The 25,179-nt window shown below is 40.0% G+C and overlaps 1 protein-coding gene across 2 annotated transcripts in view; it reads left to right on the top strand.

Annotated features, from left to right (window-relative positions):
• The first annotated feature begins 9,872 nt into the window (after positions 1-9,872).
• Positions 9,873-25,179, top strand: part of col5a1 (procollagen, type V, alpha 1) — a 117,841-nt gene continuing 102,534 nt past the window's right edge. For both annotated transcript variants that reach the window (XM_063012224.1, XM_063012223.1), the window contains exon 1: positions 9,873-10,328. In XM_063012224.1, coding sequence (XP_062868294.1) covers positions 10,217-10,328 — 112 coding nt within the window. In that variant the 5' untranslated portion in view covers positions 9,873-10,216. The remainder of the gene's footprint in view (positions 10,329-25,179) is intronic.

Below are 25,179 nucleotides of genomic sequence, written 5' to 3'. Positions count from 1 at the left end.
CTCCACACATTCTCTATTGGGGACAGGTCAGGACTGCAGGCAGGCCAGTCCTGTACTTGTACCCTCTTCTTCCGCAGCCATGCCTTTGTAATGTGTGCAGCATGTGGTTTTGCATTGTCTTGTTGAAAAATGCATGGACGTCCCTGGAAAAGATGACGTCTTGAAAGCAGCAAATGTTGCTCTAAGATCTCAATGTACTTTTCTGCATTAATGCTGCCATCACAGAAGTGTAAATGACCTTTACCAAGGGCACTTACACAGCCCCATACCATGACAGACCCTGGCTTTTGGACTTGTTGCTGATAACAGTCTGGATGGTCCTTTTTGTCTTTGGTCCGGAGCACACAGCGTCCATTTTTTCCGATAAAGACCTGGAATGCTGATTCATTTGACCACAATACACGTTTCCACTGTGTGATGGTCCATTCTAGATGCCTCCGAGCCCAGAGTAGTCAACGCCACTTCTGGACATGGTTAACATAAGGCTTCTTTTTTGCGCAGTAAAGTTTTAAGTGCCATTTGTGCCATTCAAGAACCGGATGTGGGTCTCTCTCTGTCAGAATGCGATTGCGTTCTCTGCCGGCTGATTGCAGGCGCTTACACAGAGATGGGAGAGGGTGCCCTTAGGGTGTGTCTCGCCGCATGCAACGCTAGGTGGCGCCAAACTCGTCGATGTGTGGGTGGCAAAGATGCATCTGGCTGCTGTTCGTGTTTCGGAGGGGATACGGGTTAGCTTCAATTACCTCCGTCAGGGCAGGGTTCGGCATAGACTGAGAGGAAGCACGATGCTAATTGAACAATTGGATGCGCTAGAAGGGGAGAAAAAAAGGTTAAAATTTATTAAAAATAAATAAAAAAAAAGTAATGGTTATATCAGCTATTGTTGAGTGGCGGTTCTTGATGCAGTGCCGTCTGAGGGATCAAAGATCATGGGCGTTCAGCTTAAGCTTGCGCCCTTGGCCTTTACGCACTGAAATTCCTCCCAATTCATTGAATCATTTAATGATATTATGCACTGTAGAGGGAGAAATATGCAAATCCCTTCCAATCTTTCTTTGAGGTACATTGTTTTTAAACATTTCAATCATTTTCTCATGCATTTGTTGAGAAACTGGAGATCCTCTGATCATCTTTGCTCATTAAAGACTCAAACCATGATTACAATCACCTGTTGACATCACCTGTTTGGAACCACATCATTATTTAGTTTTTTTTTACCTCATTACTAGCCCTAAATTGCCCCCGTCTCAACTTTTTTTGGAATGTGTTGCAGGCCTGAAATGCAGGAATGGATGTTTATTAATAAATAAAATTTAGTTGAGCAGATAAAACATGAAATATCTCAGGTTCATCCTGTCTGCAATCAAATAAAAGTCAAAGTAAATGTAAGGAACACTGCATTATTATTTTATTTGCATTTTCCATACTGTCCCAACAATTTTCTGATTTAGGGTTGTAGCTCAAAGCCATTTTCTGATCACTTAGTTCTGCCCTCGCTTCTTCAGCTTTAAGTCTTCACCGTCGCCTTCTGTGTTCAAGGTGCCCAGGTTCTCCTATTATGCAAAACTCAAGCTGGAACAAGCAAATCCAACCTTTAAAGAAAAGTCACATTCTTCAGTCCTGACCCAAAGCTAATTTGTTCTATTTAAGATAAATGTTCAGAAGAAATTCAATTCAGAAGAAGTCCAAAGTGTATACTTCAGATTTGGAGTTTGATGAAGTGGCTGCAGGCTCAGTAAGTGGTTGCAATGGATGGAAATGAAGTTTGAAATATAAACTTGGCAATTACAGAACAAAACTAAGTGTTGGCTGTATGGGGGTGACGGGAATTCTCTCAAGCATTAACCAAAAGGAAAGTCTAGCCCAGCGTATGGTGTCAAGAAATGGAAAGCAGAAGTAAACTACTGTCCGTCATCCAAGTGGTGAAACCACAGAAAGTCTTGAGAGGGTAAGAGTCACCCTGATCTCAGAGGTTAACATGAAGGATAGTGAACTATGATTAAAGGTGCTAATGGACACAACTTTTGCATTACTAAGTCAAGAGGTTGTCCAGAAATCACCTCAAATTAGATGGCCTGCTCTTTTCAGAACAAATGATTTAAGTGGGTCCAGTTGACCTTGACCTGTTTATTCACCACACACCCCAATGTAAGTGGATCTTTGTAATATTTTAACTTTCCTCTGCTTTCACAGTACTTTTCCAAGCCGGAGCAGGGTCATTCTACAAAAAGGTGGAAACATGCTGCTCTGGTGGCGCAGCGGTAAACACACACGCTGTTCACCAGAGCTGAGATCTCGAATACATCTTATCGAATCTTGGCTCTGCTGAGGCTGAGCAGCCACATGAACAACTATTGGCCTGTTGTTCAGATAGGGGCGGGTTTAAGCCGGATGGGGACTCTCTCTCAGACTAGTGCGATGATGACCTTGGTTGGTGGTGCCTGCATGAAGATGGGAAAGGAGTGCGGCAGAGAGTGTGGCTCTCCGTACACAGCACTGTACTGCACTGCACTCGTCAAGTGTAGGTGATAAGATGTTCGATTGCTGTGCACGTGTCGGAGGGGGCGTGGAGGAGCCTCGTCCTCCCCAATCAGGAGCAGGGACCAGCATTAGTGAAAGGATGATTGATGGGCAGAAATCGGATGCGCTAAAGTGGGATAAAAAGAAAAAAAAAATACATTCATAATGCCAAAATCCTGGAAAAACTTGGCATAACACCAATGACGCAACAGCAGCAAAAGTTTGATTCAAACATTTTTAGAATACAGTTCAACCTATTATTATTTGTAATTAATGTAATTAATTCTCCTTTAAATTTTTTAAGCTTTTATGCGGCTCATTTACTGGAATGTTGCTCCTAGGAGAAGTAACACCCGGGACAGTAACACAAATAAAACACAATTTTGAAAACAACTGAAATTTTAACAAAATAGCCACCATTTTTCAGACCACGTCATCATAAATAATAAAATAACTAAAATTATTCATTATAATGCATTTTTATGTGAAAATTCTCTCACCCTCAGCTATAAAATGAGTAACTCCAATGACATCCTTTAAATCTTCGCTAAAAATTCTACAACATATCATGTTATTTTAAACAAATGAAGTAAGAAATCTCACAAACCTTATGCTCTTGTCCACTGCACTTCTTCCACTGACCTCTTGACCCAGAAAAAACCTCAAAGAGTATGTGCATGTTTCCAAAATAAAAGTCTTTTGTGTGGGGTAACACCAATGACATAGTTTGTGGGGACAAATATTCATTTGAAATTATATTTACATTTACGGCACTTTGCAGACGCTTGTATCCAAAGCGACTTACAGTATACACAAGCAATTGAGGGTTAAAGGCCTTGCTCAAGGGCTCAACAGTGGCAACCTGGCAGTAGTGGGGTTTTGAACCAGCGACCTTCTGCTTACCAGTCCAGAGTCTTAACCACTAGGCTACAACTGTCCATAGTAAGAGATGTAGTGAGGTGGATGGAATGGGAAAAGACACTAAGGAAAAAAGTTTTTAAATGAGAAAGATAGATGGATGGACGGTGCAGGAGTGGTTCAAAGATAATATAGAAGAGGCAGGTGTAGAGTAATGAAGTTAAAAGGTGATAAGTAGTGAACAATGAGAAGGAAAGTAAAAAGAAAGGGGTTTTTGTGTATATACAGTATGAAGTTTAGAATTTAGAGTAGAAGCTGATGATGCCACAGCTTCAGCACAGGGATCTAATCAGAATTGAATGAGCAGAAGTCAGTATCTCCTGCAGTTGCTAGAAGGTCCAGTGGTTCTAGAACACCTTGACAATGGGTGTGTTCGCAAACCTAGTGAGCTGCCTTGCTGTCTTACTGCCTACATAGGCAGCTGCCTAAGTAGAGAGGATTCTAATAAGTCATTGATTTATAAGTCAGGTTATTCAAACGCGCTACTTAGACAGCGATACCATCAGTTTTTGTCAACTAAACCCACACAGTTAGCCTCATGCCATTCAAACCAATGGGATGGGGTGGCACAACGCGCTAGCATGTCAACTAACATCTCTCTCCATGTACTGAAAACTGTTAAATTTGCAAATAAAAACACTTTTATACAAATTAAAAATCAATAATAATTTATTTACATTTGTTTCTCCGCACCGTCCGCCATATTTTGTATTTTTCTGTGAGAAAAGTTGTGCCGCACTGAATGCTGGGATTGCCTTCACCGCTAAGGCAGCATCGAATGCTCACTCGTTCTTGAGTCAAAATACAGTTAAAATTTTAAGATACCTTACTAGTGAGCATATTAAGGCATCTAGGATTTCGAACAGCCTACTACTCGGGAGCGAGAGTAGGAGGACGTAAAATGATGTCTATTTAGAGAGCTCCCTAGGTTTTCGAACACACCCAATGTGTCTCTTGCCATTACAGTATTGCTTGGGCCGATGTATGCCTTGAACTTGAGCCACCCTACTAAACTCAGATACACTTCTAAAGTACTTTAAAAACTCTTTTTGGAACTAGATGTTAACAAGCTGTCTCATAAAGTTTAAGATTTTGCAAGCAGATGCTAAGCAGTATTATGGTGTAGTGTTTGTATGCTAATGCTGTTACGCTGCTGTTACAAACCCTGTTAGTGCTGATGTCTTTTGTATGTTTTTTTTTTTTTTACATAAAATTCAGATTCTTAGAGTGTTAATGGTTCTGCATTATTTAACATTTTTAAAGAATTCTGATTAAGGTGCATGTGTTCAAAATAAAGCATTGGAACATGCATTGGGAGCATTACACTTACTAAATATTGTGTTGTTTCCAGTTCTAAATATTCTAAATATTTTGGCAAGCATGCTAGGGCTAAATAGTTTAGTAAAAAATGATCTAATCGTTTTGATTTGTGGTTAAAATGTAAACATGGTGAGAGCCATTTGTGATCAGCATTATTGAAAGTAAGTATATTTCTTATTTTTAAGATCTTAACAATTTGTGCATCAAGCGTCAGTGTGTAATTACTGTAGGAGGCATCCATGGATCTCCAGTTTGTCAACAAATGTGTGAGAAAATTATTGAAATGTTTAAAAACAATGTACCTCAAAGAAAAATTGGAAAGGATTTGCATATTTCTCCTTCTACAGAGCATAATATCATTAAACAATTCAAAGAATCGGGAGGAATTTCAGTGCGTAAAGGCCAAGGACGCAAGCCTAAGCTAAACACCTGTGATTTAAGAACCACCACTCAACAATAGCTGATATAACCACATCACATTACATGCACAAATGCCACTTAAAACTTTACTGTGCAAAAAAGAAGCCTAATGTTAACCCAGAAGCGGTGTCGATTTCTCTGGGTTTGGATGCATCTAGGATGGACCATCGCACAGTGAAAACGTGTATTGTGGTCAGATGAATCAGCATTCCAGGTCTTTTTTGGAAAAAATGGACGCTTTGTGCTCTGGACCAGGGTCTGTCATGGTATGGGGCTGTGTCAGTGCCCTTGGTAAAGGTCATTTACACTTCTGTGATGTCAGCATTAATGCAGAAAAGTACATTGAGATCACAGAGTAACATATGGTGCGTAGAGTGCGAAGAGTAACTTCAAGACGTCATCTTTTACAGGGACGTCCATGCATTTTTCAACAAGACAATGCAAAACCACATGCTGCACACATTACAAAGGCATGGCTGCAGAAGACAAGGGTACGGGTACTGGACTGGCCTGCCTGCAGTCCTGACCTGTCCCCAATAAAGAATGTGTGGAGGATTTTGAAACGAGAAATGCAACAATGATGACCCCGTACTGTTGCACATCTTAAGACGTGTTTGCAGGAAGAATGAGAGAAAATAAAAGCTGAAACACTAAATCGCTTGGTATCCTCAGTGCCAAAACATCTTTTAAGTGTGGTGAAAAGGAATGGCAACATTACAAAGTGGTGAATGCTTTACTGTCCTAACTTTTTTTGGAATGTGTTGTAGGCCTGAAATGCAGGAATGGATGTTTATTAATAAATAAAATGAAGTTGACCAGATAAAACATGAAATATCTCAGGTTCATCCTGTCTGTAATGAAATAAAAGTCAAAGTAAATGTAAGAAACTCTGTTTTTGTTTTTGTTTTTTATTATTTGCATTTTCCATGCTGTCCCAACTTTTTTTTGTTTTGGGGTTATATGAGCACTTCTGCCATGGCTAGTAGAAAAAAAATTACGTTTGCTACAACACTTTTTTATTAATGAACACACCGGATGTTTTGTTTGTGTACATATCTCCTTAACTTGGCACAGGCTGCAAGAAGCTTGATGTGGCTTATAATGTGGTAAAACTGTGACTGTGTATATAATTACAGTTTAAGGTCAAAAGAACAACACAACCTGTGTTACACTTTAATTTATTATAATCCCAGATAACACTGTATGTTATAACACTAAAGTACAACTACACACCAATTATAATGTATTAGGACAATAAGAACTATATTAGTCTTTTTATTAGATACATTAAACAACATTTCAGTATTATAGAAAAGCACTGTTACCCTTTACTACAGCATGTTTCCACGTACTATTATGATAAACCAAAAGGCCAGGCCTATCCATCCACAACACTTTAAGATGTACTTTTATGAAAGATCCCCCCTTTAGAGTATAATATGCAAGAAAAAAGTATCAATTGCAAATGTAATTACCAAATAAATGAATATTGATCATTAAATCATGACATAATTTTTTCACAGCATGTATCCGGAGACATTACAACAACGACTCTTACAAGGGTCAGGGTACATAAAAACAGCTGATAGTTAAATTAACACAATAAAACCAATTGGTTGTTGAACCGTAGATGAACCATAATCATGTACCCTAGTTTTAGGGTTTCCACCAACCAGCTACTCAATCCACCAATTGACTGCTGTGCAGCCAAAGTTCCAATGCTTCTCTCTCAATAGTAAACTGGAAAAAGGTGAAAGAGAACCGAACATGTTTGATACCCTAAACTGACTGACTTTTGCTCTGTGAATTGTGTATTATGGCCCTGCACCCAGTGTTTCCTGGATGAACTCTGGACTCGTGTTTCAGTTCATCCCAAAAGGCTTTGTGCAGGCTGCTGGAGCTCCACCACGTTTCTGAGAGCTTCAGCCATCCCCCCTCAGACACAGCCAATCGTGTCACTGAGGATGTGGTAAAGTAAAATAATACTTAAAATTTAGACAGTTATACTGTATGTCATCTAAATAATTATTAAAAATACCTTCTACAGTATTAAATTTGCCAGTGCCAGACTGAGTACCAACCTAACGCCATGCGGGCTGCTGAGGCGCCGTAGTTGATCCAGAAGGAGACCCAGGACAGGATGGTGATCAGGATGGAGGGTATGTAGGTCTGCAGGATGAAGTAACCGATGTTCTCCTTCAGTTTGAAGCTGAGGGACAGACGGGGGTACGTGCCTGAAAAAAAAAATCATGAGTTCATTTATGTCATGAGCTCATCAGGAATGACCAAAAGTATGTGGATGCCTGACTATATGCTTGTTGGATGTTTGTTGTGTGACTGTGGGAAGTTGTGCCCATTGGTATGAACTGGAACACTGACTGTGAGCCAGGCCTTCTCATCCAACATCAGTGCCTGACAAACAAGCTCGTTTGTTAGGCACTGATGTTGGATGAGAAGGCCTGGCTTACAGTCAGTGTTCCAGTTCATCCCAAAAGTGTTTGTGCAGGCTGCTGGAGCTCCACCACGTTTCTGAGAGCTTCAGCCATCCCCCCCCACCCCCCAAGCACAGCCAATATATATATACACTGATCAGCCATACATTAAAACCACCTTCTTGTTTCTACATTCACTGTCCATTTTATCAGCTCCATTAACCATATACCATACCATAACACTTTGCAGTTCTATAATTACTGAACATCTGTTCTCTGCATGCTTTATTAGTCCCCTTTCATGCTGTTCTTCAATGGTCAGGACCCCCACAAGACCACTACAGAGTAGATATAATTTGGGTGGTGGATCATTCTCAGCACTGCAGTGACACTGACATGGTGGTGGTGTGTTAGTGTGTGTTGTGCTGGTATGAGTGGATAAGACACAGCTGAGAACTGAGAATAGTCCACCAACCAAAAATATCCAGCCAACAGCGCCCTGTGGGCAGCGTCATGTGACCACTGATGAAGGTCTAGAAGATGACCAACTCAAACAGCAGCAATAGATGAGCGATCATCTCTGACTTCACATCTACAAGGTAGACCAACTACGTAAGAGTGTCTAATAAAGTGGACAGTGAGTGGACACGGTATTTAAAATCTCCAGCAGCGCTTCTGTGTCTGATCCACTCATACCAGCACAACACACACTAACACACCACCACCATGTCATTGTCACTGCTGTGCTGAGAATGATCTGTAGTGGTCCTGGGAGAGTCCTGACCACAGGGCCGGCGCTAGGGGGGGGGGGGGGGGGCTGAGGGGGGCAAATTGTGTCTTTGCCCCCCCAAGCACAATGCAAGCAACGGCTATTTTTTAAATTATCTCTGAACCAATCACAAAAATGCATTTTGTTTTACAGTGTGAAGATATTTCCTTGCTTATTCCTGATTGGCTCTTTGAGTCATATAAAAATCGGCAGACTGCCCCAAACAGTTCAGTTCGGCAGTATATGTTCTGTTAGTGTGAGCGAGAGGCAGGTATACTGGTAAACACTTTTTTTTTACAGAATTAGTATTCTTTTGTTTTCTTTATATTTTAATTTCCCAATAATATAAATATTCTCACTCATTCCTATTTCCACGTTTGAATATTCTCAGTCTGTGTGTAGGTACATTTGTCAGCTTTGACTTAAATTTGTATTAAAGCCTTTCAAGAAATAGAGTTGTTCTATTAGTAATGGCAATTTAATTAAGGGGGCGTATTAAAATGAAATACAATTAGATAATCTTTTTTCTCCATTTACATAATCAACATGTATTTTTTAATCATTGGGTTTTAAGTTTAAGTTCGAAAACATGCATTTTTATTTCTTTACCTCATACATCACTTTAAGCCAGTATCAATAGCTTGGCTGTCATCATTCATGCACAAATCAAGCCTTGAATATATTTCTGGCTTCAAAAACATGACTATCAACATGCCCCCTCATTAGGTTTTACTGCCCCCCCAAGCAAAGCAGTCCAGAACCGGGGCTGCCTGACCATTAAAGAACAGCATGAAAGGGGGCTAACAAAGCATGAAGAGAAACAGATGGACTACAGTCAGTAATTGTAGAACTACAAAGTGCTTCTATATGGTAAGTGGAGCTGATAAAATGGACAGTGAGTGTAGAAACAAGGAGGTGGTCTTAATGTTATGGCTGATCAGTATATATATATATATATATATATATATATATATATATATATATATATATATATATATATATACTGTATATCCACACACGTTTATACACATGGCCAAGTCCTTGCTGTATTCTTATTTATTCATCTTAAGTAACCATTGATTAGAGTTGTGGTAGGTTTCTGGACCAATCCATGTCTCATGAAACCCATTACATCCAGCCACCATGACTAAGATTTAAATAGTGAGTGTGGCACCCACACTGTTCACCCACACCAAATAATTCCATTTTTTCACGCGATGCCAAGGCCCATCACGATAAATGAGGAATTAAACCCTGAACCTGAGAACATCGTTTGTAGAACCAATGAGCTAAGCCTTCTTTTCCCGTGGGTGGCTCCGACTCGTTTGACGGAATGTGGGAATGTCCTCCACAACCTTCCTACTCCCACCCTAATCCAAAACTTTTGAGGACCAATGAGGCACCCATTCTTTTCCCGTGGGCGGGGCGGCTTTTTGCCCGACAGAATGTGGGAATGCCTTCTTCTATCTTTTGGCTCGGAGAGCTTTGAGCGGAGCGTTACAGAGGCGCATCATTTCGGCTCTGAAGGAAGAAGGACAGCTGAGCAGAAGGAGCAACGGGGAGAGAGAGAGAGAGAGACAGGAGGAGAAAGAGACAGAAAGAGACAGAGGGAGTTAAAGAGTGATCCCGGCTGATTTGGTCGTTTTTTTACGACTTTCTCCTTGAACCAAATGGCTGTATGAGAAACTCGGTTTTTCCATCTCCTCCTCCTTCTCTCCTCCGGGACGTAAGAGTTTTCACCGTGTCGCTGTAAAGAAGCAAGAAAAGAAAAGGGGAAAGGCAAAGCGCTCCGCGTGTCTCCAGCCCAGTGTTTATTCGAGTCCGTCGCACGCGCGACATGGATAGCATAATCAAGTGGAAGGCGAAACGGAGGCTGAAGGGCGCGCGGCTTGCGCTCGGGATGCTTGTCCTTTTCGCCGCAGCAACCACGTCGACACGCGCCGGCTCAGGTAATTGACTTTAATTTCTGGGGGGGACCGAAAAACTGAACTGTTAAACTCTGACGTAACTTTTGAGTTTCTCATCAACATGACGGCGCATCAAATGCATTAATCTGTAAAATTATAGAGCAGTGTCTTAGCTAGTTTTCCAGTCGCGTTTTATTTAGTTAAACTAGTGCAATAAAAATAAAGGCTGCACTGATGGAAACACTGATGGAACAATGGAAAAACACTAAATTAATTAGACTTTGATTATGAGTAAGTTTTTTTCCACTTACAGAAACAGAAACATCTGGTTTGCTTATTAGGGATCTAGACCGAAAGAAAAAAACGTTGTCACAACGACTCGTCTTAAGCACTGTACTAAATGTGTTCGAAATTAATCCAATGACTCCAATTCTAATTTCCTTTAGTAAACTACAGCCTGACTTTTTTCCATTCGCTCCTCTAAGGCTTCTTGCAGAGGGCAGACGTAATAGGAAAAATAAGACTTAAGACTTTACGACCAAAGGGAAAGTTTTAGGTTCCTACTCTTTGGTTTGGTTACTTCTTTTTTATTCCAGGAGCCACAGAAGATGGACTATTTACTGCACATCTTACAATAAAATTCAATACAATACAATACAATGCATTTTATGTATTGGCTCAGTTGTGCTGCATTTCATTCTTTCACATGGTACTTTAATAAATGTGCAATTGCAACCGTCGGGATGTGTGGAGCGCGAGAGAGGAGGAGTTGGAGGACGGCGCGCGCCCGTTATATTTTGGGTGGAGTAGCCGCGTGTCACATCCCTCGAGCAGAGATGCTAAAGAGAGGCGGCGCCCTATAGACTAATGATGTACAGTATATAATGAACAAACCAAGTTGTTTTAGTTACAGACTCTAAATAGGAAAAAATAGAGACTGCAGTCATGTTGGATTTGGGAAATGTTTGAAAGATGTATTTAAATATTTTGGACAGGTTTTTATTCGAGTGCACCTGTAAGGAGGGCAGACCAAAGCGGGCACGCGCGTGCGCTATTGTTGCTGATTTATTAGAACGAATTTAAATGTCAATGTAATTTTGATTGCTGTACCCACTTATATATTAATGCCTTTTGTGTAAGAATGTAAGCAAGTTTTCACATTTATGCTATTACATAAGCTGTACAGATGTGCTGAAATCCCTCCCAATTTGCCTTATGTAAATGTTTATTACAGAACATTCATTTAAACGCAAATTTCTATTATTTGCACCTAATTGTTTATTATTTTTTTTAAAGAATTATTCCTGAAATATAGATTTAAGGTGTTGATTTGGGATTTTTCAGCTGTTATTAACAATAAAGTCAACTTAAAGGCAACCTAAAGCATTGAAGAAGTAAAATTGTTCACAAATCTCAAATTATAATGTATTGCTGAGTATATTAGGGCCGAAACTACTAAACTATATGAGGCAGAGGGGCTTCAGGTTTACCTTGAAAAAACAAGTGTTTTAAGTCATCTGCTTTAGAAATATCACTTACACAGCTGTCAAAATGTCCTTGTTTTTTGCACTTTGTGTACTAAAACAGAACAGTTTTATAGCTTTGGTATGTACGTAAGAACAAGGACATGTCAAAAACCCAATTGCATTTTTCCAGTCTGTCTTCCCAGTGGAACAAAATGGAGAGAAAAAAACACAACACAGGTGTTGTCTTTCTATGTGTGATTAGGCAGAAGTTCTATTCATAGTATCTAATTTCTCTTCCCCACCTTAGCTCCTAAACAGACACATTGACCATAAGCTCCAGCATCTGCCATCCAGTTGTGCATTTAGTTATGTTCTATAGGCGGATATTTGAATGGAGTTGAACATGTGATGTTGCCTTGATTTTAAATAAAAATGGTGATTTTAGTCATGTGCCCCAGGCTGCTTGTTAGTTGCCCCTGTAATTAAAAATTACAGTCACTTTAGATGGAATAAATAGCCGTTTCAAGTCCAGACAAGGTAGAGATTGAATGTTCTAATCAGCAACATCATCTAACTTGTTAACTGTAGAATCTCTGTCTCTGTCTGTATTACTACTACTATTAATAATAACCATAATAATTAAGGTAATAACAACAGTAATAATAATATTTATAATATTGATACAAATGACAGTAAAATGATATTAGTAATATTAGATAGTTTCATGTTAGTTTTATGCAGGGACGTATTTTGGTTCAGTTTCCCTGGAATTACTGGGTGCAATAGATCAATATACCCAGGACTCCAATCCACTGCAGAATGATAAGAGTTAAAATGATAATAGTAATATTAATAATATTTGGATTGTTCACTTCCACATCCCTAATATGCTTACAATGCAAAAAACCTGGAATGTGTCCTGGTAAGTAAAGAGGCATGGAAGGCAAAGCCGCAGGAGCCAGGGGTTACAGAGCTGGGGGGTCAAATATCAGATGTTCAGGGTCATGACCCCAGCAGATGACTACACCAGAGGTTTACAGTTCTCTACCCTGAGGTATAACTAGTTATAAAAAGAAAGTGCAGTGTGTATGTTAGTGTGTGGCCTTGTTCCAAGGATTGTCTTTTCGTAAACTTGTTTCATTCCTGTTGTAATGCAGATGTGTATTTTTTACAATTGGCTAACAAACACAACTATTACATAGAAAAAAACCCCAAAAATGTTAAGGGAGATTACAATGTTATTATAGTTTTTAATAGTAATTATTTCAAAACCATTTGGAAAATCTGCACAGAACACATCTGGACAAGTGTAGATTTATGAGTATGTGTACATACATGAAAGCTGATATGTAGTTAAGTATTCAAGGTATTTGGTTGAGTATATATAGTTGTCTAGATATATGTGTGTGGGTGTGTGTCTCAGGTCCTCCAGACTTTGAGCATTGAAATTCATGGGTGTTGAGTTTCAGGAGATGGCGTGCGCTATGAATGGACTCTTTGACCACTGTGTGTGAACTCTCCTGCTTTGTTATGATTAACGGGAGAACTGAGGGGGTCTGGGACGGACACACACACACACATACCTACACCTTGCACCAAATCCAGGGTCCCCTGGGGTTACACTACATATGCATATACAGAAATTCACCTACACACATCGACACTGCCAATTACAAAAACATCGGCTGGCTAATTGTGTTGGTAAATTTGCAGAATTAATATTAGAAATCAGTGGCTCTACTTTGTTTTTCAATGTAGAGATATTTTCAACGTTTTCTCTCTTTACATCTGGAAAGAGTCAGGAAGCTGCCTGCCAATCCCAGAAAAAGGAGAGGGAGAAAAAAATGAGGAAAAAAGTGGGAAAGAATGTATTCCAGATGTTTTTATTCGTTCTCTGGTGGAACAAAGTAGAGGCCAGTGAAGTACTGTTTCTTTTACAGAACAAACACATCTCTGTGGGCGGAAAATGTACAAAATGATGAGTTCGCTACTTTTATTTAAGTAGGGGTGCAGGGCGAATTGCTAACAAATCCTGAAATGAATCAGTCGGCATAGTACTTGAAGAAAACATTAAGAGTAAGCGTTGCATATATGGGCATTCCATTACTTCTTCATGTCAAAGGTCAAAGAAATGAATCTTGCTTTTTTATTAAGCATTAACAACAAAATGCTCATAAACCCTTCCCACACAGAGTATAACTTACTTCAGGCTGCAAGGTTTTCAAACACACTGTGCAGTTCACTACTACATCAGTTCAAGATGAGAGACAGACAGAGGGAGAGACAGGAAGACACAGATTTGAGGAAAGTACGAGTATGTCGTGTCACATTTGCTCCACTGTGCTGCTAAGGGAACGGACATGGAATGTTTCTTAACAGTGAATTACAGCTCTGTACGTGTGTGTGTGTGTGTGTGTGTCCCTTAGAGGGACAGCCCTATTAGAACAGTCTGCATCTGATTACACACAGTGTGTGAAAAGCCTGTTTTGTATTATGAGACTTTGTGATCTGGGCTGGAATTTGACTGACGTGACTGCAAGTGTGTGTGTGTGTGTGTGTGTGTGTGTGTGTGTGTTTAATAGTGATATTGAACTCTTCCTGTAATTCAATGCTTATATAAATAGTTTTCCAAATTGAAAGAGCATGTTATGGATCCTTTATGGCCAACACACAGCCTCCCCAGATTAACATGCACACTTTATGGCATACATATGTGTACACCCCTACCAGTTTTTTAGCGTAGCTATTGCTAACGGGTTTCTTCCAAATGTTTGCCAATGATTCGAATAAGGCCCTTGTCACAGTGTCCAACATGTCCACATTGCAAAGCAATGTCCATAAAGAAATGCTTTAAAGAGCTCGATTGTTGGTGATTGTGACTGATCAGACCCTCCTAGTGAGTGCCTCTCCTCACAAATGCTCTTTTGATCGAATGAGCCCACATTCCCACTGCAACCTCCAAAATGATTAGAAAATCAATCCCAAAAGAATGAAGCCTGGCCATGATTAAGTTAGAGCACATGGTTTTGGAGCATCATGGTCAGGTGTTCACATACTTGATCAATTAGTGATTTTTGGTTCATTAAGTACATTAATTACTGACATACTAAAACAAATTTGAATACTGCCTATATTAGCTTAAAGTTAATCATAACATTAAACTCTAAAAATTTGTGGAACCAAGAGCGGGTCTAAAATTAACCGTATTTTTATATAACAGTGTATATGAAGAATTATTATTGCATAAATTATCAATAAACTCACTTGAGCATGCAGGGGGACACTTGTCTGCTAGGCTAATCCCATTTCCAGAAAAGTTGGGACACTTTCTGAAGATTCAATGAAAACTAAAACTGTACGCTCAGGTGGTGCAGTGGGATATTCCGCTAGCACACCAACGCCGAGATTCTGAGCTCCTGGGTTCGAAACTCGGCGTTGCCACCGGTTGGCTGGGCGGGCATAATTGGCAGTGCCTGCAGCAGATACTAATTGGCCACTGTATCTGCAGGGTGGGGGCCGGACTATGTGTGGGTGGGTGGGTTTTCATACGCTGTGTAAGGAACCTGATTGGCGGAGGAGACGTCTGTGCAGAATGCAAGGGCGAGAAGAGGAGGGCTGTGCACATGTCGGAAGAGGCGTGTACAGCGATGTGCTCTCCTTGGATGCAATCGGGTATCCCTCAGCAGCGGAAGAAAAATTGAATGCGCTAAATCAGGAGGAAAATTGGGAGAAAATGCATTTAAAAAAAACCCTAAAAACTCTAATTTGTTAAAGCACTTGAACTTTATTTTACTAATAAAAGTACAAAAAATATCTTTGGTGTTTTCGCTAAAAATCTAATTGTATTTTAATATAAAAACAGTGGAATGTGACACACACAGAGGGTTAGGACAGAGGTTAGATATTAGTCATCAAGATTGAGTATAAATGGAGCATCCACCAAAGGCTTAGTCTTAGTGCATGCAAAGATGCGTTGTGGTTCACCACTTTGTGCCAGACTGTATGAGAGAATTGTCAGTCAGTTCAAAGACAGTGCTGCAAAGAATTAGGTCTTTTATCACACACAATCATCCACAGATTATAAAATAAAGAAAAGATTCAGGGGGTCAGGGGAATTCCCTGTGTGTAAAGGCCAGGGACGGAAACGGCTGCTGAATGTGTGTGACCATTAGAAGCCCTCAGATGTTATTGTTGGAGGAACCATCATGCTACTATAATGCGCATAGCCACATGAGCTTAAGAGTACTTCTGAAAATTATTGTCAGTTAACACAGTCCACCACTTCAAGCTGAAAATGTATTATGCAAAAATGAAGCCATGTATTTATCTGAGATGGACTGAAAGACAGTAGAAACGTGTTCTGTGGTCAGACAAGTCCATGTTTCAATTTGTTTTTGGAAAAAATGGACACCCAATTCTGTGCGCAAAAAATGAAAAAGACAATTCAGACTGTTTGCCAACAAAATGTGCAAAAAACAGCATCTGTAATGGCATATAGGTCCATCAGTGCCCACAGCATGGGTGGTCTGCATATATGTGAAGATACCATTGATGCGAAGGCGTGAAGAGACATATGCATCTTTTTCCAGGAACTCCATGTCTATTTTAGCAGGACAGTGCCAAGCCACATTCTGCACAAGTTACAGCAGTGTGGCTTTTTAGACACAGAGTGTGTGTGCTTGATTGGCCTGCCTGCAGTCCAGATCTGTCACCTGTTGAAAACGTATGGTGCATTATGAAGAGGAGAATTAGATAACGGTAACCACAGAGTGTTGAGCAGTCTTGTATGTAGCAAGCATGGGCCACAATTTCTCTTGCAAAGAGCCACAACAATCTTTAATTCCCAAATGATTAGAAAGCATAAATAAAAAAGTTGATGTGACCTAGTGGTAAACATGTGTCTGTCCCAACCTTTTGTTTGTTGTTTTTTAGGCATTAATTTCTAACTATGTTTATATTTAACCAATAGAATTGAGTTTGTCATTGAAAACACTGACAATATATCCTTTGTCCTTTTTTTTTTTTTTTTTTGAATTTTTGGAAAGTGTCCCAACTTCTCAGTAGATGTAGCTCCTACACATAAATTGCTTGTCCCTGGCTCTGGGGTTAATAGTTGGCTTGCCTAAGTCCATGGTGCATGTAATGAAAATGAATCTGATGAGCTTATGAAGCTGTTGTATAAAGTTGTTTCTTTCATGTGGTCATACCAAATTTATGTGTGTGTCTGTGTTGAAAGAATGTCACACAGGCCTGGACAGGTAAAAGGAACTATTAAAGCCCTGAAGCGTGGAAATCTGGCACTTATGTTTTTAGCTGTACCACTGAAACATAGATCTTCCTGTCTTTTTGTGGAGAATGTCTCTCATGTGGAGAATGTAATTATATTCCTAAATCTGCAGATTTAACACCCTGTCTGATTAATAACTGTATAGTCCAGCTGATTTAGTCCTGCATACCCAACAATTGAATTCCTGCCCTATTTCCACAGACATTAATGGCATTTAGCAGAAATGTTTATACAAAGTGACTTACAATTGAGAACGGATCACTAGTCCATTTCCTTAAGCTCTGTGCTATCACCGTTTACTCCCAGTCCTAATCCTGCAGATGTATTTCTCTCCAGCACTACCTTACAGTCCTAATACTGCAGATGTGTCTTCCTCCAGCTCTCCCTTACAGTCCTAATACTGCAGATGTACTGTATCTCCTTACAGTACTCCCTTACAGTCCTTATACTGCAGATGCACCTCTCTCCAGCACTACTTTACAGTCCTAATACTGCAGATGTATCTCCTTACAGTTCTCCCTTACAGTCCTAATACTGCAGATGTACCTCCTTACAGTACTCCCTTACACTCCTAATACTGCAAATGTATCTCCTTACAGTACTCCCTTACAGTCCTAATACTGCAGATGTACCTTTCTACAGTACTCCCTTACAATCCTAATACTGCAGATGTATCTTTATACAGCACTCCCTTACAATCCTAATACTGCAGATGTATCTCCCTTACAGTCCTAATACTGCAGATATATCTTCATACAGCACTCCCTTACAGTTCTAATAGTGCAGATGTATCTCCCTACAGTACTTCCTTACATTTGTAATGCTGCAGATGTATCTCCCTACAGCACTCCCTTACATTTCTAATGCTGCAGATGTATCTCCTCAGTACTCCCTTACATTTCTAATACTGCAGATGTATCTCCCTCCAGCACTCCCTTACAGTCCTAATACTGCACATGTATCTCCCTCCAGCACTCCCTTACAGTCCTAATACTGCAGATGTATTTCTCTCCAGCACTCCCTTACAGTCCTAATACTGCACATGTATCTCCCTCCAGCACTCCCTTACAGTCCTAATACTGCAGATGTATCTCCCTCCAGTACTCCCTTACAGTCCTAATACTGCACATGTATCTCCCTCCAGCACTCCCTTACAGTCCTAATACTGCAGATGTATTTCTCTCCAGCACTCCCTTACAGTCCTAATACTGCAGATGTATTTCTCTCCAGCACTCCCTTACAGTCCTAATGTTGCAGATGTATCTTCTTACAGGACTCCCTTACAGTCCTAATACTGCAGATGTGTCTCCCTCCAGCACCTCCTTAGAGTCCTAATGCTGCGGATGTATCTTCTTACAGGACTCCCTTACAGTCCTAATACTGCAGATGTATCTCTTTACAGTACTCCCTTACAGTCCTTATACTGGAGATGTATCTCCTTACAGGACTCCCTTGCACTCCTAATACTACAGATGTACTTCTCTCCAGCACTACCTTACAGTCCTAATACTGCAGATGTATCATCCTACAGTACTCCCTTACAGTCCTAATACTGGAGATGTATCTCCTTACAGGACTCCCTTACACTCCTAATATTGCAGATATACCTCTCTTCAGGACTACCTTACAGTCCGAATACTGCAGATGTATCGTCCTACAGTACTCCCTTATAGTCCTAATACTGGAGATGTATCTCCGTACATGACTCCCTCACACTCCTAATACTGCAGATGTATCTCCTTACAGGACTCCCTTACACCCCTAATACTGCAGATGTACCTCTCTCCAGCACTTCCTTAGAGTCCTAATGCTGCAGAAGTATCTTCTTACAGGACTCCCTTACAGTCTAATACTTCAGATGTATCTCCCTACAGTACTCCCTTACAGTCCTAATACTGCAGATGTATCTTCTTACAGGACTCCCTTACAGTCCTAATACTGCAGATGTATCTCTTTACAGTACTCCCTTACAGTCCTAATGCTGCAGATGTATCTCCCTATATTTATAGGATTACAATGTCTAAAATGATTCCATTTTAAAAACTTGGTATACTTTCACTCTTTAAAGCAGTGAAACACTAAATGATTTGGCTTTATGTCTGCTGCATACCAGATGTGATCTGAATTTACATCCAGAAGTTTATAACCAACTTGGTTTACGACCAGCCGTAAGCCCCCTTGGTGCGACTAGAACTTGTGAGTTTGTAAACACACGTGTAAAATATGTAGTAGAAAAGCTAGATTTATGAAACATGCTTTATTAGTGTGCTCTGCTGGCTGCACATCAACTTTATGATCAAAGGTTGGTAGGACTGACATAAGAGTCTGCTTTCTTTCATGTGGTGGCTCCAAATTTGTGTGAAGCTGATTTGTATGTGTGTTGGAAGGATGTATTGATGGGTATAGCAGTGCTCTCTGTGTCACCATGTCACATTTAATTTTTTTTTAATTGCATGGCAATAATGTACATATATACAACATAACAAAGCAACTTACAGATGTGACCCCATACAATGCAAGCAACTGAAGGATAAGATCCTTGGTCAGAGGTTCAACAGGGGCAACAGGGAACTTTTCAAGCACTAGTCCAGTAACTAATCCAGTGTTCTAACACTGCCCTATAAAACTTGCAAAGCTTATATTTATACTTTACAACTCTACACTGTGGGTGTTAATCCAAGATTTAAAAACACACAACACATAAAAACCAAATATAGGCACATGCTTACTCAGCTTTTATAGATGGAAAACCGTCTGAGTGACACTGAATGGCAGCAAAATCCCAAAATACACATCAACATACGATGCCAAGATAACCACAGCAAAGATATCCAAACCATATTAAAGCATGTTATGCCAGAAAGTAAAAAAGACAGTAAAGTAAACAGTGAGATAAGTCAATAGCACTGATGTGATATGAAAGTGAGAGAAGAAAGGGAAGAGATAAGATCGGCAGATAAGGGAAACAGAGAGAGACATGTGTCATATGAACCTTTAAATATGCTTTGGGTGGCACAGTAATAAATTATGCTAGCCCCCTTCTGCTGGGATTTAGGGTTCAAACCCCCAGAGACACATGGCTAAGGACCCGCAAATGGATTGGCGTCCTGTCTGGGGTGTGTTACTGCATTGACTCACAGTTGTGACTGAATACACTTCAGCATTCGAGAATTATGGGCTTTGTTTAGGAAAATAGAGTGGCAACTTGGCAGTGGTGGGGCTTGAACTAGCAACCTTCTTATTACTAGTCCAGTACTTTAACCACTGACATACCACTTTAAAAGTCAACAGATCCATAAATCAATTAACAAGCATGACCTGTGTGTGTGTGTGTGTGTGTGTGTGTGTGTGTGTGTGTGTGTGTGTGTGTGTGTGTGTGTGTGTGTGTGTGTGTGTGTGTGTGTGTGTGTGTGTGTGTGTGTGTGCGTGTGTGTGTGGCCAGTGATAGCTCAGTGGTTAAGGTACTGGACTAGTAAACAGAAGGTTGCCGGTTCAAGCCCCGCCACCACCAAGTTGCCACTGTTGGGTCCCTGAGCAAGGCCCTTAACCCTCAATTGCTCATCGTGTTCTGCTGATTGTGTAAGTCGCTTTGGATAAAAGCGTCTGCTAAATGCTGAAAATGTAAATGTAAATGTGTGTGTGTCTTCCCTGTGATGGACTGCTGACCTGCCCGGGGTGTTTTCTGCCTTTCGCCCAATGAATGAATAAAACAGACAATAAATGAATAAGTGAATTAATTAATTCTGTCTGGGCATGTAAACAATTATTTGGGGTGAAGGGGAGCTTGGTGTATTAGGGGTAGTAATAGGGGTTGGGAATGTTGTGGTGACATAATACTATAGATTTTGCCTTAAATGTTGCTGTGTGTCCACCACTGAGGAACATTTTTTAGTTTTTCCTTGAGTGACGTGTGTTAAATATGGGATAAGAGTTCCAAATTTGGATGCGTCACGTGTCCTGCAATGGGCACACAGTCTCTCCAGCCGGTTTCCAGTGGCGAGACTCTGACAGTGCTAATTGGTATTCTTGAATTTGTGGCCAATAAGTTGTCATTTACTTTGATTTGCTGTTTCACAGTGGCACGTTCTTTTATTTTTTTACATTGATTGACATTAATATGTAATATTTACTATATATTTACTGGTTTTAGCTTCTGTTAAAGGATTGATAAAGTGTGTTAAAGTTGATTGCTTATGCCATGTTTTCTGATTAAGTCTTAACTGTTGGCCCTCAGGTCTGTGTAAAACTAAAGAATATTATATCTCATCATCTCAAAGGCCTTAAAATGTTCAATTACTCAACATCTTATTTTATACAGTATATAACCAGTATAATAGGGATCAAGTGTCAAAGCGGTAAATTTCGCCAGCCCAGTACCGCTGAGATCCAGCATTTAAATCTCAAAACTATCGGTCAGTAATGCATCTACATCAATGGGGTGGGAATTGCTACTCTATTGGGCCCAGTAATTTCGGGGAAATCAGACCCACCGCTAAGTCTATGCAGAATCAAGCTGTGGTAAAACATAAAATGAAATAAACAATATAACATATACTTAGAAAAAATGAACAAACACATGGTTCTAATTACAAATGGGTGTTTATTACTGTTCTATGCATAAAAATATGGAGAAATTTGGGAGGAGAACCCTCTCATATGTACAAATATTTATTGACTTAGCATGTTTAATAAGCGGATCATCTGGATTTCAGCAATTGCCTGAGAAGTATTGTATTCATTTTAGCTTAAGTTGTATAATATCCCAGATTAGAAGAAGGTCATGGTTAGAATTAAGTAAATTGGTTAAACCAGCTTGATTCTATCATACATTTATTCAGGGTTCTTTCATATTTCCACAAGCAACCACTATGTGTGTTCCAAATAGTGATATACGCCAATAAGGCATAACATTATGACCACCTTACTAATATTGTGTTGGTCCCCCTTTTGCTGTCAAAACAGCTCTGCAACTGGGATGCACTGTGTATTCTGACACCCTTTTATCAGAACCAGTATTAACTTCTTCAGCAATTTGAGCTACAGCAGCTCGTCTGTTGGATCGGACCACACGGGCCAGCCTTTGCTCCCCACTTGCATCAATGAGCCATGGCCGCCCATGACCCTGTCGCCGGTTTACCACTGTTCCTTCCTTGGACCACTTTTAATAGATACTGACCACTGCAGACTGGGAACACCCCACAAGAGCTGCAGTTTTGGAGATGTTCTGACCCAGCCATTTAGCCATCACAATTTGGCCCTCGTCAAACTCGCTCAAATCCTTACGCTTGCACATTTTTCCTGCTTCTAACACATCAACTTTGAGGATAAAATGTTCACTTGCTGCCTAATATATCCCACCCACTAACAGGTGCCGTGATGAAGAGATAATCAGTGTTAGTTACTTCACCTGTCAGTGGTCATAATGTTATACCTAGTAGGTGTATGCTAGTAGTTGTACTACTATTTATTATAATAGAAATACAAATAATGTGTATGACGTTTTTCACATGCTATTTTTTAGAATGCCTTTATGTGTCATATATACAGTACATGTACAGATGTACAGTACAACAACATTCTTTTTTCACGTATCCCAGCTTGTATGGAAGCTGGGGTCAGAATACAGGGTCAGCCATCGTACAGCACCCAAAGCTCTACCCACTAGGCTACCACTGTCCTATGTTTAGGGTGGTAGTATGTTGCTCAATAAAAGAGACACTAAAGAAGACAGTTCATGTGCAAAGAAAAGCAGCTTGAGAATTACAGACGAACACCTTAAGCTTTAACATGGTGGTCAAGTCAACATATTGACACTAATAAGCATTATGATGAAATCATTTTAACTAATACAAATTAAATGCTATCTAAATATGCTATAGCTAAATATGCTATCAGTCACTTTTAGGTCTGTCATTGAGTTGTTAGGGTAGGCTATAATCCCACCCATAGTAACAGTGCAGCCACTTAAATGCTCATAATTACAGAGTTAGGCGGTGACTGATGGCTGGGTAAAACTCTTTGTAATTGTTTGTAACTCTTGCTTTTCTTTCTACTGTTTTCTTTTCATCTCTTGCTTGGCTCAACCCAGTTTGAATAAGCCTGAACTGCTTTTATCTGGTATATATACAGTATATATGGATTTTGAATGTGTGCAAGATTAAAAAAGACGTTAAACTAAGAGAAAATGGTTGGCAACCAATGCTTGGTTCATAGATTTGAGGTTGTTTTAGGAGTTAGCTTATAGCTTTAGCAATCAAAAATCAGACACGTGTGTGTTTAGTCTCAGCTGGTGATTATTTGAGGGAATTCTCTGGAATGTAATAGCTCCTCTATGTTAGTGAGTTCATGTTTATTATACACTGAGGGCGAGAGAAAGGGTTCTTGGAACACATACAAGTTCATAATTACAGAGTCAATAGCAAAAATGAAAAAATGTGTGCGCTAGTGTGTGTGTGTGTCTGTGTGTGAAGTCAGATTTTCCATTGTAGATGAAAGACAGTGTAAGAAAGGGAGTTTGCCAGAAAATTAAAAGAGGAATACCTTTGGACACACACACACATTTGTTATTGGCAGAGGTAATGTAAGTCTAGAAAGTTCGCAACATGAGAAAATAACTGTTTTGGAACCTTCTACAGGTAAACAGTTGAATACAGTAGATAACAGGTGACACTATGATAAATGAGAATATAATGAGTGTTAATGAAAGACTCAATCATTTAAGAGTAAGGATGGGTTCTGGTTTTTAGCAGGCCAACGGTTTAAGAACAGTGTTTCACAATGCAGGATTGCATGGATTCGAAGAATGCAGATAAATCCCTTGTGTAAAATGCAAGACCTAAAAGCAACCACCTCCTTGTTTCTACACTCACTGTCCATTTTATCAGCTCCACTTACCATATAGAAGCACTTTGTAGTTCTACAATTACTGACTGTAGTCCATCTGTTTCTCTGCATGCTTTGTTAGCCCCCTTTCATGCTGTTCTTCAATGGTCAGGACCCCCACAGGACCACCACAGAGCAGGTATTATTTAGGTGGTAGATGATTCTCAGCACTGCAGTTACAATGACATGGTGGTGGTGTGTTAGTGTGTGTTGTGCTGGTATGAGTGGATAAGACACAGAAGCGCTGATGGAGCTTTTAAACACCTCACTGTCACTGCCGGACTGAGAATAGTCCACCAACCAAAAACATCCAGCCAACAGTGTCCTGTGACCACTGATCAACTCAAACAGCAGCAATAGATGAGCGATCATCTCTGACTTTACATCTACAAGGTGAAGCAACTAGGTAGGAGTGTCTAATAGAGTGGACAGTGAGTGGACACAGTATTTAAAAACTCCAACAGCGTCTGTCTGATCCACTCATACCAGCACAACACACACTAACACACCACCACCATGTCAGTGTCACTGCAGTGCTGACAATGATCCACCACCTAAATAATACCTGCTCTGTGGTGGTCCTGTGGGGGTCCTGACCATGTATGGTATGTAGAGAAATAGATGAACTACAGTCAGTAATTGTAGAACAACAAAGTGCTTCTATATGGTAAGTGGAGCTGATAAAATGGACAGTAAGTGTAGAAACAAGGAGGTGGTTTTAATGTTATGGCTGATCAGTGTATTAAGATCAGGAGAAAGTTTGTCGTTGTATCTAGAAAAACGGCATTAATTAACAACACCCAGCTTACAGGCTGCTTCTGATTGTATGCTGTGGTCTGACAAGTCCATCGTTCAGATAATACCCTTTAAAAAAAATGGACGTTGTCCTCTCCAGGCCAAAAAAGGGTCCCTCGTGATGACAATGCCAAGCCACATTCTGCATAAGTGAGTTGTTGAAATGTCGTTGAGCAGTTCATAGTTGTCTTCAAAAGTTGAGCAGCTAAATAATTCTCTTTGGTCTCTGCTCTCATTAATTGGACATTGGCTCACATTCTCACATACACATGTTATATCCATCTATATAAACTTAATCCTCCTTGCAATAAAGTGGAAGCTTACTCTGACTGTCTGGGTGTGAATGAGTTTCTTTCAGTGCACACTCAGGTTTTGCAGGGCTCTTTCTCTTAGAATTATTTACATTTGCAACATTCAGCAGACGCTTTTATCCAAAGCGACTTACAATTATAACTAAATACAG

Source organism: Trichomycterus rosablanca, chromosome 16, assembly GCF_030014385.1.
Source record: "Trichomycterus rosablanca isolate fTriRos1 chromosome 16, fTriRos1.hap1, whole genome shotgun sequence".
In the NCBI taxonomy this organism is placed as follows: Eukaryota; Metazoa; Chordata; class Actinopteri; order Siluriformes; family Trichomycteridae; genus Trichomycterus; species Trichomycterus rosablanca.
The sequence above is the reverse complement of the archived record's forward strand: the minus strand, read 5'-3'. Positions and strand labels throughout refer to the sequence as shown.